At 44.9% G+C, this 19,882-nt stretch overlaps 1 protein-coding gene across 2 annotated transcripts in view; it reads left to right on the forward strand.

The window, feature by feature from the left end:
• The window catches only part of ATP6V1H (ATPase H+ transporting V1 subunit H), a 47,411-nt gene extending 37,163 nt beyond the window's left edge, over nucleotides 1-10,248 (forward strand). For both annotated transcript variants that reach the window (XM_086336976.1, XM_086336978.1), the window contains one exon: nucleotides 9,783-10,248. In XM_086336976.1, the coding sequence (XP_086193102.1) occupies nucleotides 9,783-9,843 (61 nt within the window). In that variant the 3' untranslated portion in view covers nucleotides 9,844-10,248. The remainder of the gene's footprint in view (nucleotides 1-9,782) is intronic.
• The last annotated feature ends 9,634 nt before the right edge of the window (nucleotides 10,249-19,882 follow it).

Genomic DNA, 19,882 nt, shown 5'->3' on the forward strand with positions numbered 1-19,882 from the left:
CAGATCGCGCTGGAACAACTGCACATCCACATGCCAAAAAAAAAAGGACCTAGACACCGACCTTACAACCTTTACAAAAGCTAACTCAACATGGATCATGGAGTGAACATAAAAACTGTAGAAGATAATGTAGACAATCCAGGTGACCTTGGACATGGTGATGTCTTTTTAGATACACCACCAAAGGCCTGATTCAGGAAAGAAATAATTGAGAAGTGAACTTCACTAAAATTAAAAAGTTCTACTCTGTGAAAGACAATGTCAAGAGAATAAAACCACAGACTGGGAGAAAATGTTTGCAAAAGGCATATTTGATAAAGGACTTATCTGAAATACAAAGAACTTTTATTTTTTGTTTGTCCATGCCATGCAGCTTGTGGGATCTTAGTTCCTCCACCAGGGATTGAATTTGGGCCCCTGGCAGTGAAAGCGCAAAGTCCTAAACACTGAACCACTGGGAATTCCCTGCAAAGAACTTTGGAAACTCAACAATAAGAAAACAACTTGAGTACAAGATGAGCCAAAGACTTTAGCAGACACCTCACCAAAGAAGATATACTAATGGTAAGATTAAGAAAAGATGCTCCACATTTTATGTCATCAGGGGAATGCAGATTAAAACAAAAGCTAAATAACACCACACACCTATTAGATTGGCTGAAATCTGGAACAGTGGCAGCACCAAATGCTGGTGAGGGTGTGGAGCAGCAGGAATCCTCATTCGTTGCTGGTGGGGATGCTACATGGTGCAGCTGCTTTGGAAAGCAGTTGGTATTTTCATACAAAACTGAACATATTCTTAACCTGTGATCCAGAAGTTGTGTGCCTTGATATTAACCCACAGGGTTTGAAAACTCACATCCTCACAAAAACCCAGCACATGGATGTTTGTAGCAGACATTTTGGAAGCCACCAAGATGTCTTTCCTTGAGTAAATGGATAAGCAGACTGTGATATGTCCAGACAGTGGACCATTATTGAGTGTTGAAAAGGAATGAGCTATCAAGTCATGGAGAGGCACTGAGAAACTCTAAAGGCCTATGATTTAAGTGAAAGAGGGCTTCCCAGGTGGCTCAGTGGTAAAGAGTCCGTCTGCAATGCAGGAGACCCAGGTTCAATCCCTGTGTTGCGAAGATCCCCTGGAGAAAGAAATGGCAACCCACTCCAGTATTCTTGGAGTGGGAGAATCCCGTGGACAGAGGAGCCTGGCAGGCTACAGTCCCTGGGGCTGTAAGAGTTGGACATGACTTAGCAACTCAACAACTGAAAGAAGCCAATCTGAAAAGGCTACATACTGTATAATTCCAATATACAGCATCTAGAGAAAGCAGAACTGTGGAGACAGTGAAAAGATCAATTGTGAGAATCAGGGAAAGGATGAACAGGCAGAGCACGGAGGAATTTTAGGACATTGAAAATACTGTGTAAAATTATCATGATGGACGTGTGTCGTTACACGTTTGTCCAAGCATTTGTTACCAAGCCTGAACCGACAGTGACACATCTTAATCACCCAGAGTCGTAGCACACCTGGTGGCTCACTCTGGATGGTGTACAAATGTGAGCTAGGTGAGCTAAGACTCTGGGTGATTAAGATGTGTCAGTGTCGGTTCATGCTTGGTAACAAATATACTCTCTGATGTGGGGTGTTCATGGTGGGGGAGGCTCCATGTGTGTGGGGACTAGGTATATCTGGGAAATCTCTGTGTCTTCCTCTCTATTTTTTTGTGAACCTAAAACTGCTCCAAAAAAACATTTCTAAAAAAAGAAAAAGGTGCATTTGCTGCCAGACCTAATGCTTTGAGTGGCCCAGCGCATGGCACATCATAACCGTGTGTGAGAAAAACGATAAAGTGCCTAAGACTGCTGCTTTGTGGATAACAGAAGGTAGAGGTGATGGGGAGGAGGGACTGGACTCTTCTGAACATAAGCTGGAGTTGAAGAAACTCTGGATTTGGCTAATGATATTTAGATTTTATAGCTAGTTTGTGAAGGTTTGATTGCTTGAATTCCTGTGGGAAAGATATCTTTGTTATTGTGAATTTTTCCCAAGTTGCTTTCATAATAGACTGTAATACAACTGCTTTTAAAACTTATGTTTTTGTTTCTTAGGACCAGAATTCATGTAAATAGAGTCTACTTTTAGAATCACTGATTTTTTTTTTTTTAATTCTGTGGGTCACCTCTTCAGGGATACTGCTAATTTGTTTAGTCTTTGAATTTAAATGCTATTAGAAAATGAAATAGCTAGTGGTGATGAAAATATATTTGGGAAATAGGTTGAGGACTCATGCTGTGATGTTCTTAAACTGTTTATTCTCACATCTACACAATAACATGTCTTCAGCCACCAGGAGCTGGAATAATGTTCCATGAAGCAGTGCTATTTAGGGATGAAGACTCTGAGGTTTAAAATCAGACAGACTTGGGTTTACATACCCTACATGCTGCTAAGCAGCTTCACATTACAACATATCATTTAATGTGCTAAACTCCAGCTCCTCATCTGAAAAATGGGCTCTGCTGTAGCTTCTGTGGACGTTACTGGAAGAGTAGAGATGAGGATGCGCGTCCAGCAGGCAGTGCTGGGCTCTGGAAGAGGCAGATGTTGGAGACGGCACAGGTGACCTTGGTCGCAGCTTTTCCCAGGCTGGGACTTCAAAGTGCTGTGAAAACAGTTTCCCTGGGCTTCCCGGCTGGCTCAGATGGTAAAGAATCTGCCTGCAGTGCAGGAGACCCAGGTTTGATCCCTGGATTGGGAAGATCCTCTGGAGAAGGAAATGGTAACCCACTCCAGTATTCTTGCCTGGAAAGTCCCATGGACAGAGCAGCCTGCTGGGCTGCAGTCCATGGAATCACAAAGAGTTGGACACGACTGAGTGACTCACACACACACACACACACACACTCACACTCAAGTTTGCAGTTTAAATGTGTTCCTGTCAATTAGATACAGATGAGGGAGAGCACTATGATTTTTTACATGGCTCATAAAACATAATTTGCTTTGTGTATAATACTTAAAATCATCATAAAAGCTGGATGAATAACTCCAGCTGAGTAAACTGTAGTGAATTTGCATGAAAGAAAACAGAACTATATATAACATATTTGAAATTTATTTTTTCTCTTTACTAAGTAGAAGTCTGTACTGGAAACAGGTATAAAGTCTATATTTTCAAAATGAATTGTTTTTATACATTCAGAAAAGAATATTTCCTTTATGATTTATACCTAATTGTTTTCCAAAACAGAATTGGTAAAGATTAAGAGAAATATAATTATGACTCAGTTGTAGTTTTAGTCATTATGATAAACTCATGGAAAGATGTGGGATGGAGAATTCTAGGTCCATTATCATTTTAGTTATGAAAATGTAAATACTAAAATGAAGATTAGAGAAAATAGTTCAAAAATGATAGTAAAAGTACATTTTCTACTGACTTTCTTGGAAGCCAAGGCAAAAAGGAAAACAATTGAGACCATAGTTTTCTCAGATTAATATGTTTGTCAGGAGACAGTTCACTCTCTCCCCTGGCACTGATCCATAGCTGAAGTTACCATGGTTTTAAATCATATAGTCATAGGTATACCTATGGCAGATACATGCTGATGTTTGGCAGAAACCAATGCAATACTGTAAAGCAGTTACCCTTCAATTAAAAATGAATAAATTAAAAAAAATTATATAGTCAGTGTCTTCAACTACAGTTTTAAAGAATGAATAAAAGTGTTTGAATATTTAAACAACCCTAAGTACAGTGAAGAGCTGACTCACTGGAAAAGACTCTGATGCTAGGAGGGATTGAGGGCGGGAGGAGAAGGGGACGCAAGAGGATGAGATGGCTGGATGGCATCACTGACTCGATGGATATGAGTCTCAGTGAACTCCGGGAGTTTATGATGGACAGGGAGGCCTGGCATGCTGCAATTCATGGGGTCGCAAAGAGTCGGACACAACTGAGCGACTGAACTGAACTGAAGTACAGTGAGGGTTTGGCCCTTAATCATAATACAGTGGAGGCCTCGTGTTGTTCTTGGAGTTAGTGTAAGTAAGGCCAGGTCAGTACTTCCCGGTGCCCTGGGGCTGGCATCACCCTCAGACCCTCTTTCAGATTTCAGCTGTCTGGGGGGTGCTCACAGCATCTGGGAAGCTGTTTGTCAGGATCGTGGATGCTGAGATGTAGATCTTTTATACCCCTGACAAGAGAATGAAATTGGTGTTTCTTAACCACATATGAGCTCTCTCAGCATTCAACATGATGTCTTGTGTGGGCTGTTTTCTTACCTGGATTTTTTTAGGCTTACCTATTTTATTTTATTTATTTTTTTGTTGTAGGTTTCCCTTTTATTTTTCTTTTTTTTTTTAATTTTTTTTTTTTAACTTTACAATATTGTATTGGTTTTGCCATATATCAACATGAATCCGTTACCTAGATTTTTTGAAAGGGAAATATGTCTTCACACTCCCCATTTTTTTCAGTTTTCAGAAGTGCTGACATCTCAAGAGATGTTAAGATTTTGGAAAAAGAAAAAAATTGCCCTCTGGCTTTCTAGGTTCTTCTAGCTGGTCTAAGAATTTGACATGAGAAGATTAACAGGAGAAACTCTGATTTAATCACGTGTGCACAGGGGCCTGTCCTAGGAGGCTTCCGTGGCATCTGAGAGGAGGAGAAGGGGGTGTCACTGGGGACTTCAGCAGGCAGGAGGCAGTTCACACGGAGACAGACAAGCGGGTGTTTGGAGAACAGATGTTTGCGGGGACCTGCTGGGATGGTGGGACACAGAGGACTCTGTTCTCCAGGCCCCATCCGGCTCCCCACACCCGGCCCGTGCTCTTTGTAGATCTCCCAGGATAGTGGTCTTCTGGGCCAGGCACTTCCTCTGAGGTCGGTAGACAGGTAAGGGGCAGGTGAAAAGAAAGACTTCATGAACTGTCTGTTTCTTAAAAATAATTGTCATAAAATAATCCTCATGTTGAAGAGACATTCTGTGGGGTGGCAAATTTTGTTTCCCTACAAAGTTATGGATGACGTTAGAGAAGGAAGCATCACACACCTCAAATTTTGCTTTTTGGGCTGTAGAAGTTAACAGTTTAATGTCCAGCTCCCATGGATTGCTGGTACAAATCAGATGCCCTTTGAGTGAACTGTGAGTTGAATTGGTGTATTAATCTTCATATGTACAGAGACTAACTCGGTACTCAGATAACTCATTTAGATAGCTCTGTGAAGTCCTGTTAGAGATGTGTTTTCATCCCCTGAAGTGAAGTCTGTAGTCACTTTTCCTCTTGCCTGACAGTAACGTAGCCTTAACCCAGAGGCATGGTAGCTCAGCCGGTAAAGAATCCACTGATAGTGCAGGAGACCCAGGTTTGATTCCTGGGTCAGGAAGATCCACTGGAGAAGGTATAGGCTACCCACTTCAGTATTCTTGGGCTTCCCTTGTTGCCGGGGTCCAGCCCCGGCTGATCCAGGGTATTCGAAGTGGGGACGGCGTCGGCGAGGATCAGGATACAATAGCTTCAATTACATATTAATTAAAGATGTAAAGAGTAATAGAATGAGGATAGCTCAGTAGGAAAATTCAGTGGAGAAAAGAAGCTGAGTAGCTTGGTTTATGCGGGAGACCAATAAAACTTCAAGACAAGAAGCTCGCACCACTTAACGTAGGCCGCAGGCATCCTTCCGTTCTCCCGAAGGAGAGGAGACACTGAGGCCTCCCCGGTCGGATCTTAGAAGCCCAGGCAAAATTAGTAAGCTTGGTGGGTTCTGTGCTCCAGATGGAGACTCAGCCAGAGTGAGAGAGAGAGAGAGACATGGGGAGACCAGTATTTTGAGAAACTGATCCCAATTCTTTATTTTCCATGGTCTACTTTTATAACTGAGATGTTATGCAAAAGTCACATGGGGTCAGCAGTCCTGACTTTTATCAAAGTCAGGTGCTTCATACAAATGTATACAGAGGTCTTAGGGGTGTTGCATCATCTTCTGGCCAAGGGGCCTGCTGACAATTTATGATCCTTGTGACAGCAGTCAGTCAACCAGGACACTTATTTCTCCAGGGGTGATTATTCTTAAAACAGACGCCACCCAAATAAAGTTACATTCCTATAGGGTGAGGGTGTAGTGGGTTTTAGTTAAGGAAAGAATTTACTTAGCCTAAGGTCTAACATGATTAATATCAAAGGTTAATACTTATTTCTTCTATATATTCATTAACGTTTGTAAGGGCAGGGGATGTGGAGACTTAGCAACAAACATTGGCTCAACAAATGAAAAACCCTTCACCAACACAGTTTCTAATCAGCCCACTATACTTATGGTTTTCTAACTTTTCTAAGGAACCTGTTTTTAGAAGGTTTAAAGCATCTCATGCCTCTCACGGTTGGGAGGCTGTGAGCAATCACATGTGGCCGGACAAGCCTGTCAGGCAGGCTAGAGAACCTTCAGAGGAGTTTGTAGGTTAAAACACTCCTGTCATGCCCAGGAGTTTTTATTAACTGGAGCTCTAGGTTAACTCCTTTTCTGAAAGAGGTGGTGGGGGACAGTCCCCCATAAAGTCAGAGGTGTAGGTGGGAGCACAAAGTAGTAAAGCAGGCAGGCTCTGGTTATGGGGGTAGATGCTCGAGGATTTCCAGGGGGACTCCTGAGGCTCGAGCCCGCCTTTGCGTATGCCGAGCCTCCTTCCTCATGACCTTTGCCACGGGCGGAGTGCCTTCCGCCGGCCCCCAACACCTTGTGGCTCAGCTGGTAAAGAATCTGCCTACGATGTGGGAGACCTGGGTTCAATCCCTGGTTTGGGAAGATCTCCTCCCTCGTAGCTCAGTTGGTACAGAATCTGCCTGCAATGCAGGAGACCTGGGTTCCATCCTTGGGTCGGGAGATCCCCTGGAGAAGGAGATGGCAACCTACTCAGTATTCTTTCCTAGAGAGTCCCATGGACAGAGGAGCCTGGCAGGCAATGGGGTTGCAAGAGTCCAAGAGTCAGACACAACTTAGCAACTAAAACACCACCACCAGTCACTCCAGTATTCTGGCTGGGAGAATTCCAGGGACTGTCTAGTCCATGGGGTTGCAAAGAGTTGGACATGACTGAGCGACTTTTACTTACTCATTATTATTGTTGTTATTATCATCTACTGTAAAGATGGAACAGTGTCTGCTCTCTGCACCCTCTTTTATTGGAGACCAGGCAGCCTCTCAGTAGAGAGAGGAATGGGCCTATGCCCTGGCAGTTCACCTGCCCACTCTGCCCTGAGCAGGTGGCCACAGCTTTCCCTCCCCTGTAGGTGGAGATGAGACACCCGCTCCCAGGTACAGCAGAGAGGAGAACATGCGGGCACACCCATGCTCAGGTCTCCACGGTGGCCTGTAACTGACTGCGGGTGAGGCAACCTCTGTGTGTTCCCAGGCACAGGCCCCTGGTGTCAGGACTTCCATGTGCCCGCACACAGGACTTGCAGGTAGCTTGGGTGATGCACAGGAGTGTTAGAATTGACCACACTGGGTGTCAGGACAGCAGATCACCACGCTTTCCAGGCCGAGCCCAGGGAGTCGATGTTTCTCCAGAGCTCTGTCGACCGGGTTCCCGACATGTAGGGCAGGCTCTTGTGCCTCCATTCAGTACTAGACGGTGTTTGTTCCAGGACCTAGCGTGGCCTCAAATCCTTCACAGACTCAAGCCCTTCACAGATGATCCTCTGTGTCCGTGGATCATCTGGGAGGAGTGTTCTCCTGCTATTGCTGGTTGAATCTGCAGACAGGATGCTGCGGGTATGGAGGGCAGACTGTGTACCTGAGGTCTGGGGAGTCTACAGTAAGCATTGTACTCCCCAGCCCCGTTCTGCCTAAACCTCACAGACCTATGCAGCCACAAATGCTCCCTGGTTGGAATCTTCCCCAGGGTGCTGGCATTGACTGTGACCATAAACTCTTTTATTTTCTAATAACATTTGTAGGCTTCTGTTTTGACCTTTGCATAAATTAAAACTTAGCTGTTGGTTGAAGAAAAGATCCCTATTGTCTGTGTTAGGGTGGTTATTCTCATTAATACAGTAATAGATTATATGCTTCGTATGAAACCTAGAGTGAGTCAGCGGTAAGAACTTTCCTCCTGGGATTAAAAAGATAAACCCATAAGCCATTGTCACGCTGCAGGAAGTTCAGTCAGGCTCTCGTGTTTAAACCACAGCCGGCTCCGAGCCCTGTGGAGTTCTGTCCCCTCACTTGTGCTAGTTCCTGGAGCTCATGCTCTTCCTATCTGGGTTCTGTGTTGTTTCACAGGCATCTTCAAGCAGGGATGGTTTTGAGCTGAGGCTGTGATGATAGAGGGTGGACAGTGCAGGGGCCAAGACTTACCCCATCCTGGGTTCTGTGCTGTGCAGGATGGCAGGTCACCTTGGCCTGTGGATCCTGGGGGCCCCCAAAGGCTGCTTAATGGAGGTGCTAAGACCAGGGGAGGTGGAGCGGCGGCTGAGGGCTGGAAACGCTGACCCCTGCGCCCACTGAGCAGTCTTCACACCCATCCCTCAGCCAGCTCCCCAGTGAACACTGAGAGCCCGCTCTCCACCAAGTGATCAGCTGGAGTGTGAACCTGATCTCTAGTCCAAAACTCAGATTTTCCTCTTTATAGGAGGAATCTTGTAAATGTTCTTAAAAAACTTTTTTCTTGTCCTTATTGGGTACTTCAGAAACAATAGTTTAGGCAAGTCCTTTGTGAGAAGATAGGGAAAGGTTTTCTGTCCTGGAATCACAGTGGTACCCACCTGCAGTTCAGAGCTGAGTATACACAGACTGTGGGTTTCCGAGGTGGTGCTAGTGGTAAAGAACTTTCCTGCTAGCGCAGGAGACGTAAGAGATGTGGGTTCGATCCCTGCAGGGGCTGGGAAGATCCCCTGGTGGAGGGCATGGCAACCCACTCCAGTATTCTTGCTTGGAGAATCCCATGGACAGAGGAGCCTGGTGGGCTACAGTCCATGGGGTTGCAGAGTCGGATACAACCGAGCAACTTCACACAGCACATACACTGGTTGGGTGCTTGTCCAGTTGATTTTCTAAAGGAGAGAACGTCACCTGAAACATTGGGAGACCACCTCTCTAAGCCACAGTTTGCTCCCTCTATAAAAGAGGATCACTTTTCGGCTCCTGTGATTGTCCTGTGGGTTCAGCAGTACCATCTTGGGGAAGGTTTCAGACTCCACCAGTGTAGATGGAGTGAGCACTCAGTAACAAGCAGCTCCGAACTGTCGGATCCTGGAGGCTACTTCCAGTGGCTGTTTTCACATGTGCTTGTGTCAATCTCTAGGGATAGACAACTTGTATTTCCTAATGTCAGGAAGCTTCTCATGTGTCTGTTGGTCCACTGACTTGGACTTGTACGTAGGTTGGTTTTGAATTTGTTAGGTTGCAAAAGAGAGCAGCAGACAAGACTTTACAGGAAGGCAGACGTCACTTGTGGTCGGGTGCAGAATTACTCGTTTACGTGTGTCACGCCTGGTCTGTACATGGTAAATGGGCTGTTTAAAATTCATGCAGTACTGGTACTTTTGAATTTAGGCAAGATGAACAGGGAGGCCTGGCGTGCTGTGATTCATGGGGTCGCGAAGAGTCGGACACGACTGAGCGACTGATCTGATCTGAACTGAAGATCAGTTTTCTGGGGCTCAGTTTTTAGATGTTAAAGTGACTAGAGACGACAGTGTATATTGTGCTTCACTTTTGAAAAGGACTCTTTACTGGTTTCACTTCTAACCTCCCTTGCTGTTTCCTTCTGTGTTTCAGGGAATATCTTGGTAAACAACTCCAGTCTGAACAGCCGCAGACTGCAGCTGCCCGGAGCTGAATGGGCTCTCAGGGCTTCCCTTGGATCTCCAGCTGTCCCCTCACCTGGGATAGAAGACCTGGAGTGGGTCTCAGTAACTGCGGTCAAGCTCAAACCATTCCTTATTTATGTGTCATTTTCTTTTGTTGTGTAGCTTTTCCCAATGCTGATTTCCCATTAATTTGTCTTAAAGTAGGTGCTTTCTGTATCTAAGGAAAATAGTACTGTTACATATACTGCTCATAATTTCTTTATTTATTGTTCTCTGGAATGAATATAGGGTTATTAAAACATTCTCACTCCAAATACATTTTTTCTCTTTCCTTGTTCCTGACTTGAATTGTAACAAAAGTACCTTTTGTCCCAACTGAATTGGGAGAATTGTATTGGCAGAGTAGTGAATGGTAAATAAATGTTTTGAATTCATACAGATTTTTGTCTTCCATCCATCCACCCGCCCATCCACACATGCACATTGCAGCAATCTTCTGCTAATATTGAGAAAACCTTAAAATGTTAAATGAACTCTTAACATGATGCTGTCATCTAAAAGACTTGCTTATGAAGCACAGTGAGAAATTTTAGCTATAGGTTATTTTCACTGATTTCTTATTTACTCTTGGATTTTCGTACTTCAAGTCTATTTTCTTTTAATACTTTCTGGTTTAAATATTGCCAATAGGTATTTTATTTCTACCTCCCACCTTTTATTCTGGAACTCCCAGCCTTCACAGGGGCATCCATGGCCTGGAGGTTTACCTCCCCCAGATCTGAGCCTTTTGTTTTTAACCTCGTCGCCTGGTGTGAGTCTCATTTTTGTTTCATTTTCACTTTTCATTCTGAGCAGTTCTCTGATTGTGAAGATGGTAAGGCTAATAGTTTATATGGTAAGTTTTCTTCTATAGAAAGACACTCCTAGCACCATCTCCTGTTTAAGGATAAAAGATCGAAACGGTTGACTTGACCACCTTCATCCAGGTCCCAACTTCTCCCACCCCATACCTCTGGCAACCACAAATCTGATCGCTTTTTGAATTAATGTTTTCATTTCCTTTGAGTAAGTACCCAGAAGTGAAATTGCTGGATTGTATGGTAGGTCTATTTTTAACTTTTTGAGGAACCTCCATACTGTTTTTCCACAGTAGTTGTACCAGTTCACATTCCCACCAACAGTGCACAAGGGATCCCTTTTGGCCACATCCTTGCCAACACTCGTTACCTCCTCTTGCTGATAATAGCTTCTCACAGCTGTGAAGTGACGTCTCATTGTGGCTTTGATTTGCAGTTATCTAGTGATTATTGTTCAGCATCTCTTCATGTGCCTGTTTGCCATCTGTATGTCTTTGGAAAAATACCTCTTCAAGTCTTCTGCTCATTTAAAAATTATTTTTAACTACTTTTATTGTTTTAAAATTCTTTTTTTGTGGTGGGAAACTTCTTTTTTGGATCTTATTGACCTTCATATTTTAGAAGATATGTGAAAAGGGCCTTCCCATTGGCAAGTAAAGCTTATTCCCACACATTGTACCTGGACAGTCACAAGTACCAGATTTATAGAATATAAATAGGCTATATATTTATATCAATATAAATTGACAGGCTACCTGTTTTATTACAAAAGACCTAGTTAGAATGTTTCTGGCTTTGAGACAGTACCAGTTTCTAGTGATTTTCAACACTGGGGCCAAGGTCTACCTTTGGAATAACACAGAACAAGTCGTATCCTTAAGATTCTACTTTGTAAAAGCACGTTCATTCTAGCATAGTGCTGCTTTATTTTTGTCATGTTGCTGTTTGAATGCTGGACACCTCAGACCACGTTTTGATGGAGCGAGGTGAAACAGACATGCGTCCCGTGATGTGCCCATGGTGAGACGAAGACCTTCCTTCCTGGTTGGCCCAACATCAGGAGAAACTGTTGAAAAAGGGAGATTTTTTGCTCTGAAGAGAGCAGCAGTGCCTGTGATCCCCCCAGGGCAGGGGGCCTGACTGGGACTTGCACACACACTGCCTTGCTCACGCCCCGCCACCTATTGCACCCACACAGCTGATGGCTCAGCATGGGAGCCTGACCAAGAGGCAGCAAGTCTGGAGATGACAACTCTAGGCGGGTGGGCCCAGGAGGGGACACGCTCACCAGGATCTCTTGTTTGGGATGTTGACATGAGGCGTAGATGAAAGTAACTGGCAGTGAGGTGACACATGTGGAAAGATACCTAGATATGAAAAGGCTGTAAAACCCTGAGTAAAAGTCCTTGAGACAGAGAGGAGAGTGGCAGGTGAGCTGGGTGACAGCCAGGTGAGAGGGACAGGGTCATTGGTGCCCAGTCCTCAGGCTTGTGGGAGGCCAGCATCCCTTGTGGGAGGCAGAGGACAAGAGCCGCTGCCCAAGACCACTGGGTGGACCTGGGTGATCACTGAATACAAGGTCCACATGTAAAAAACACTTCTCTGGGCTAGCAACCAACAACTGGAAATTTAAAATAGTGTAAAAACACTTCAAAAATTTAACAAGAGTATAAGATCTGTGCACTAAAAACTAAGGTTCCTGAGGCAAATGAAAGATGACACACAGGAGGAGATATGTTCTGACCATGGATTGGGAGATACACATGGTTAGGGTGTCAGTTCTACTGGATTGGTCCACAGATTCCACGTAGTCCCAACAGCAGTACCATCTGGCTTCGATGTAGAAATAAACAAGCTGATTTGAAAGTTTGCATGGAGATGCAAATGACCTGGAAGAGCTGAAACAGTTTTGAAAGGATTTAAAGTTGGAGGCATTAACAGTACTTGGCTTTAAATAGAGCTGGGGTGGTACTGGCATAAACATCGGTGTATAAACCAGGCACAGGATAGAGTCCAGGAACAGAGCTTGATGGAATCAGTATAAATGAGCGAGGCTAATTTGGGAGATTAAAAACGAGATAAGATGAAAATACTGCACGTGATAGAATGTGAGCTGTGAAGACCATGATCGGACTTTGTGTGGAGGCCTGCCCCAGGTCCTGTGAATGCTCTTCCTCGTCTGAAGCTTGGAACAGCCCTCTTGTGAGGCTACAGCTGTTACCCCTGTTTTAAAAAGGTGGAGGGCCCGAGTGAAGTTAAGTGACTTAGCCAAGTTACTGGGGTTTGCCCTCAGCTTTAACAACTACCCGGTGGACACAAGGAAAATCAGGGGTAGCTGCCTACCAGAGATATTCTAAAGTCAAAACAAGCACCCAGTTTACTACCTAAGCAACTAGATGACCGAGCAGTAGAACCCTATTGAAAATGAGTGGAGGGACTTCCCTGGATCTTGGATGTGGTACCTGAGAGGGGCTCCCACAGGCCCATCTGCCTGGACAGGCCCAGCTTCAGGCTGAGCCGTGGGAGGTAAATCCTCCTATTGTATCTGGAAATGCTATTTTCCAAGCACGTTAAAATTCAGGTGGCATCCCAAGTGAAAACTAACCCAGGCACTGAATTATAAAAGACATGTTGTGCATAACCAGGCTTCAAAGTGATGCTTAATAAGCATATGATTAATGTCTGGTGCAGATTTACTCAAATTAAGTTTTATTTTGCGGTGAAAACATGACACTGAGATGGAAATAAATGATTAGCCACAGAGTTTCTGTATCACCACCGTATAATCAGACCATGCATCAGTATTTATGTTAAAAAATCTTAGCAAATTTTTTGATGTATGGTACATTAATTCAATTCAAATCAACCAAGTTGTTAAAAACTACTGTGAGCAAGACTGACCTAAGTAGTTATTGTGTCCAGGAGTGTGTGTCTCTTTAAGTGTGTGTGTGTCCATGTGTGTTTGTTTCCATGTGTGTGTGTTCAGGTGTGTATGTGTATATAAAAGAATGTGTAAGAGATGCTACTTCTGTCTTTGAAGAGTTTATAATATAGGAAGAGAGAGGAATCATAGTTTTAATATAGGGCAAATGTGCTTAATTCTAAAAGAAAAATTAAAAATGTCTCATGTGGTTGCCAGGAATGATGTACTGCTTAGGTTTAGAGAAACGGGAAAAAATTACAGAGGAGATGAGACTTGAGGTCTGTGTCACTTTTCCCAGGGGCGTTTCCTAAGTCCTCAGTCACTTGGCTTCCTCTGAGCTCCGCCAACGGGACTGGCCTCCTCACCTGACCGCTGACATCCCTGTGGCCAGATGGGGTAGGTCCGAGTAAATCCCCACTTGCCAGACTTCACAGTGCTGGCTGTTCTTCAGCAGCCCTGCTGTCTCTGAGGGTGATCTGTTTGCAGCTTTGACTGATCCTGGTGGGATGAGATGTGGCCCACCTACTCAGCAGAGAGGGAGCTCAGGGCATCACCAGGCACAGCCACTCTTGGGATCATCTTGCAAAGATGCACCTACTAAAATTGGCACCTGGAAAGCGTGGGCATTCCAGAGAAGAGACCAGTCTGGGCGTGGACACCGAGGGAGCCCACAGAGAGGACCATGCTGAACTGACAGCTGGTGAGAGGTCATCACCTGTCCATGGGGAAGGAAAAAGACGACAGTTCATCATCCATCGGCATCTCTTGACAGCATCCACCCTGTGGGCTGTGCCTTGAGGTCATGACTGCTCCTCGCTGGCTCTTTTTTCCAGTTCACAAAAGTATTGGTCTTGGCAAACCTTTTTATCCAAGTTCCATAAACCCATGTGGGGTTTTCTCCACCTTAAATATAATAGATTGCTGTTGAGTGAAGATAACCTTAGAAATCGTATTTTGATCAATCCTGCGATGTTACAAATGCAGAGTGGGGCTGGGTGAGAATGCCACTTTTTATTTGGTGCCTTCATTTCCATGCTCTGACCCCTGGGAGCAGTGCATCCATCTTCAGGGCAAACCCTCTGTACATGGGGTCTCATGAAGGCCTGAGGTCATGGCATTTTATCTATCTAGGTACAAGCTCACACTTCCCATCTTGGGGCAAGAGGGGCCTGTGAGAAACTTGGTTGTCTTTCCCACTGCTCAGGACTGTGGATTTGGGAACAGGGACCCTTTCTGGACTCGGCAGAATCTTCATTCCCTCATACATTCTTCTTCCCCAACATGTAGAGTCTTTATTAAGTCTTTTCTCTTCATGTCACACATAAATCTGTTGTTTACCTGCCACATCTATTTAAGGCAAATCACTCCATTTGGTAAAGACAAAGAATTTGTGGCTCTAAATCAAAGCTTCTCACTGTTCTGTGGTTTCAGAGACCCTGTAAGAAATCACGAATTTTATGAAAATGCACACACTCATGATGGGATGTATTTAAAATTTTTTTTTAATTTTTTATTTGAAGGACAATTGCTTTACAGGATTTTGTTGATTTCTGCAAAACATCAACAATGGGGTATTTCGTGAACTTTTTGAAGCTGAGGTTTTCATGTCCTTGATGCTAACTTCTGGCCTTGCAAAACAGAAATTCCGTTCCCCAAATTTCCAGCACACAAAAGACTCTTTCAAGTCGAATGTACTAAAAACAATACGTGAGAATCCGAGAGCCAAGAACAAAGGGTGTTAAGAAAGCCTTCCAGCTGCCTTCACTGCAACCTTGAAGAATCCCCCAGACAGTGGGCAGTTGGGGCCCGGGTCACTCGGCCACTGCAGGTGAGGACCCAGGTGTGTGAGCTCCTTCCTCTGTCACCTGAGCCTCCCAGAGGGAGCAACCTGGTCTCCCATCAGGCAGCGGGGTGTATTGTCACCAGCTAGGTCACCTGGATGGGGTATGAACCCAAAGCCAGCCCATAGGCTTTCTCTTATGAGAGAAACACAACTAGAAACTAACTAGCCAACCAAATATCTAAGTAGCCAACTAACCAAATGATTAACTAACCAACTAGCCAACCAACTAACTAGCCAACCAATCAACTAATTAGCCAATGAACCAACTAATTAACTAGATAACTAGCCAATCAACCAACAACTAATTAGCTAGCCAACTAATTAGATAACTAGCCAACCAACCAACCAACTAACTAGCCAGCTAGTTAACTAGATAATGAGCCAATTAACTCCATCCTCTTTTCCCTCCCTCCTTTCTCTTAAGTTTTTCTTTACCTCTGTTCTGCTCTCGCTCTCTCTCCTGGTTTTCATGTTTTCTTTCCCTCTTTTTTGTTCCTGCTTTTGTTCCTCCACAAGCTGAGTGTGGCTCTGGCCCAGAGTTTTCCCAGCGTTGGGGTCAGGATGTCTGGGAGGAGGCAGTGTTGCTGAGACAGGGTGGGGGTTAAGGGCCTTTGCTATGAGTCACCAGCTCTGGGGGCTGCAAGGGGAGGCTGTCTGGGTGGAGACGGATGGTGAGCTGGGGCTGGGGTCGCCCCTGGGCAGGCCAGGCCATCCCGCAGTCAGGGCTGACGCCTGGCTGATTCCTGGGGTCTGATGACGTCACGCCCCTGGTAGACTCCCCTCAACAGGCAGCCTAGTCTCAGCTGAGTTATGCCAGCTCCCCGAGGGTCTGTGGTGCTGGACGTGGGGAGAGAGGTTCAGGCTGCATGGTGAGCGCTTTCAGCCCCCCAGAATCACCCTTATCCTTGCCTCAGGACACGTCATCCTTTATTCCAGGGAAAGACAGAGAGTTAATGGTGTGTCAGGAAAGAAGCTGGAGCAGGTATGGAAAAGTAGCTAAATAGATTTTACAACTTTGAGCACAGTATCAGCAGGGACCTGGAAGAGGCAGCCAGGGTAGACCGCCAGCTCAGGGTGCCGTCGGCACAGAGAGTGACCAGCAGTACTGGGGAGAGACGGTACCACTAAGGTCCAGCTGGGCTAGAAAACATCCTGAACTCAGGCTGAAGGTCACGCCCCAGGCGTGTCAGGAATGGAAGGCCGAGGAAGGACGAGAAGACAGGAGAAGAGTGACTGGATGTTCACTAAGGGGATGGAGGGATAGTTAGTGATCCTTTAAATTCATTCATTACTTATTTTTTGGCTGCGCCACTACAGGGTCTTAGCTCCCTGACCTGGGACTGAATCCTGGCCCCAGCAGCTCCAAGCTCTAACCACTGGACTGCCGGGAAATTCCCTCAGTGACCCTTCTTAGAAGGCAGCACAGCAATAGGTTTCAAGATCTTTGAAAATGTTAGCACCGTTGGATTCTGTCACTTTGGTTATAGGAGTCTGCTTTAAGGAAATCATAACTGACGCTCCCTGAAATTCATCACAGCTATTCATGGAATAGCTATTCTAATGGTTTAAAAAATCCAAACCATTAACAGGGAAGTTAATGCATCAGTCAAGAAACATCTGTATATGAGGACATTACACAGCCACTGGTAATTTGTTGAAGAATTCTCAGTGATATAAGGCAACTTTTTGCATTTTAAGTAAAAAAAAAAAAAGAACAAAAATATACAGATAATTTCAATTATGTGAATTGATATATGCCTATATACATAGATTTATGCTGGGAGGGATTGGGGGCAGGAGGAGAAGGGGACAACAGAGGATGAGATGGCTGGATGGCATCACTGACTCGATGGATATGAGTCTGAGTGAACTCTGGGAGTTGGTGATGGACAGGGAGGCCTGGCGTGCTGCGATTTATGGGGTCGCAAAGAGTTGGACACGACTGAGCGACTGAACTGAACTGAACTCATTTTTTAAAAAGCCCAGATTTTGTGTTGCATTTATAATTTAGATCTGCTGTGATCACAGTTTATTTTTGTATGTACAATTTATGTGATGAAGAAAGAAACCTGACAAATGATTTTTCATAACTCTAAGAAAATCTATACACCTTTTTCTGTTATTTGGGTCAATTAAAACAAAGCCAGTTTTGTCAAAGCTGAATTAACTACCACATTTGGTAAGTAACATAAGTGTTGATAACATCCATACCATAAATAAAATTCCTCACAAGTAGAATGGTATTAGAGTCTCAAGATCAAAAGTTTTACAACAGTTAACCATTTTGATTAGACTAGAAGCTCACAGGAGTGTTTATTGTGTATTACTCCACTTCTTGGTGAAAAATACAAAATAAACCTGACTGCAGAGAATCTTCACCTGTCTTGGGCCATCACCAGATTATCTGCTGCTCTGTTCCCTGGATTCTCCCAGCTCTGCCAGAGAATCCTCAAGATTATAAAGCATCCATTTAATTGTTTCTGGAACTTGTGGCCTTTGGTTTGTTAAAAGACAGCTGAGGCACAGAGAACAGTTTAAGAGTTTATTTGAGCAACAATTGATGGCAACCAGGCGCACAGTGAAGAAGGAGGTGTTGGAGGTCAAGGGAGGCTGGAGCCTGGAGAGATGCACCTGGGGGAGGAGGAGACGGAGGGAGAAAGGAGGCTGTTCATTGGTGGAGCTCAGCATGGCTGGCCGGTTGTGATGGTGCTTAGGTGCAATTTCCTAATAGGAGGCAGTCACAGGTTGAGGTTTTGGTTTGTTTTCCTGTGCTATGAAGCCATCAGAGCCTTGTCAGTTTGATGGCCTCCTTACTGAGTTAACTTACAGGTTTTAATGATGGTTAACAAAGAGTCACTGCAGATGGTGACTGCAGCCATAAAATTAAAAGACGCTTACTCCTTGGAAGGAAAGTTATGACCAACCTAGATAGCATATTCAAAAGCAGAGACATTACTTTGCCAACAAAGGTCCGTCTAGTCAAGGCTATGGTTTTTCCTGTGGTCATGTATGGATGTGAGAATTGAACTGTGAAGAAATCTGAGAGCCGAAGAATTGATGCTTTTGAACTGTGGTGTTGGAGAAGACTCTTGAGAGTCCCTTGGACTGCAAGGAGATCCAACCAGTCCATTCTGAAGGAGATCAGCCCTGGGATTTTTTTTGAAGGAATGATGCTAAAGCTGAAACTCCAGTACTTTGGCCACCTCATGCGAAGAGTTAACTCATTGGAAAAGACTCTGATGCTGGGAGGGATTGGAGAAGGAAGAGAAGGGGACGACAGAGGATGAGATGGCTGGATGGCATCACTGACTTGATGGACATGAGTCTGAGTAATCTCCAGGAGTTGGTGATGGACAGGGAGGCCTGGCGTGCTGCGATTCATGGGGTCGCAAAGAGTCAGACACGACTGAGCGACTGAACTGAATTGAACTCAATAATGATTAATAATTAATACTGATTAATAATTAATATAAGTTAATAATGATGATGATGATTTAATGATGATAACTAAGGCTGAATGAGAGTATTAGAGCACATACTGCCCTCTGTATACATGTCTGCATCCCTCTCAGTTGACCTACGCAGCACAGCCTACATCCCAGGCTTCTCTAGACACCTACTGCTGCCATCCCTGCCACAGTAGGGCCTGGTGGGGGGATAGTGTTCTCCCCACCCCACTCCTCGGGGTCCAGTCCCACCTGCCCCCCAGAGCTTCCTCCAGGTGCCTCTGGCTTGTCTCTGGTGACACCCCTGGTTCCTCCCTTTCTCCTCATAGGCTCCTCAGAGCCTGGGGCCTTCCTCAAGAGGCTTCCTGAGCCCAGTCTCCCCCGCCTATCCCCAAGGTTGTGAACACCCTAAAAGCACAGCATTTTGGTATCCCTGCCTTGCACCCAGTCCCTCACTCAGGGCGGTAAACAGTAGGTGCTCAATTTGGATGTGAACTATTCACAGAAGAAGCGAGTGAAAGTGAAAGTGAATGTCACTCAGTCATGTCCAACTCTTTGCAACTCCATGGACTATACAATCCATGGAATTTTCCAGGCCAAAATAGCGGAATGGGTAGCCTTTCCCTTCTCCATGCAATCTTCCCAATCCAGGGATCAAACCCAGGTCTCCCACACTGCGGGCGGATTCTTTACCAGCTGAGCCACAAGCGAAGAAGTGAGGGATGCTCAGTAAAAGCCTATGGAAGAGTAGGTGGTTATAGTTCAAGGGCCCTTACTCTGTTCTGCTCTCTTCCTTTCTCAGGCAGGAGGGCTAGGGGGACTAGTGTTTGGCTGGTGGGATGTCTCCTATGAAAGATGGTAATTATCAGCCAGACATCAGGGAGTGCAAAGTCAAGTGGGCCTTAGGAAGCATCACTATAAACAAAGCTAGTGGAGGTGATGGAATTCCAGCTGAGCTATTTCAAATCCTAAATTCCAATCCCAAAGAAAGGCAATGCC

The sequence above is a fragment of the Bos grunniens genome, chromosome 14 (assembly GCF_055505025.1).
Source record: "Bos grunniens cultivar Pamir isolate PY7600 chromosome 14, Bosgru_T2T1.0, whole genome shotgun sequence".
NCBI classification, from domain to species: Eukaryota; Metazoa; Chordata; class Mammalia; order Artiodactyla; family Bovidae; genus Bos; species Bos grunniens.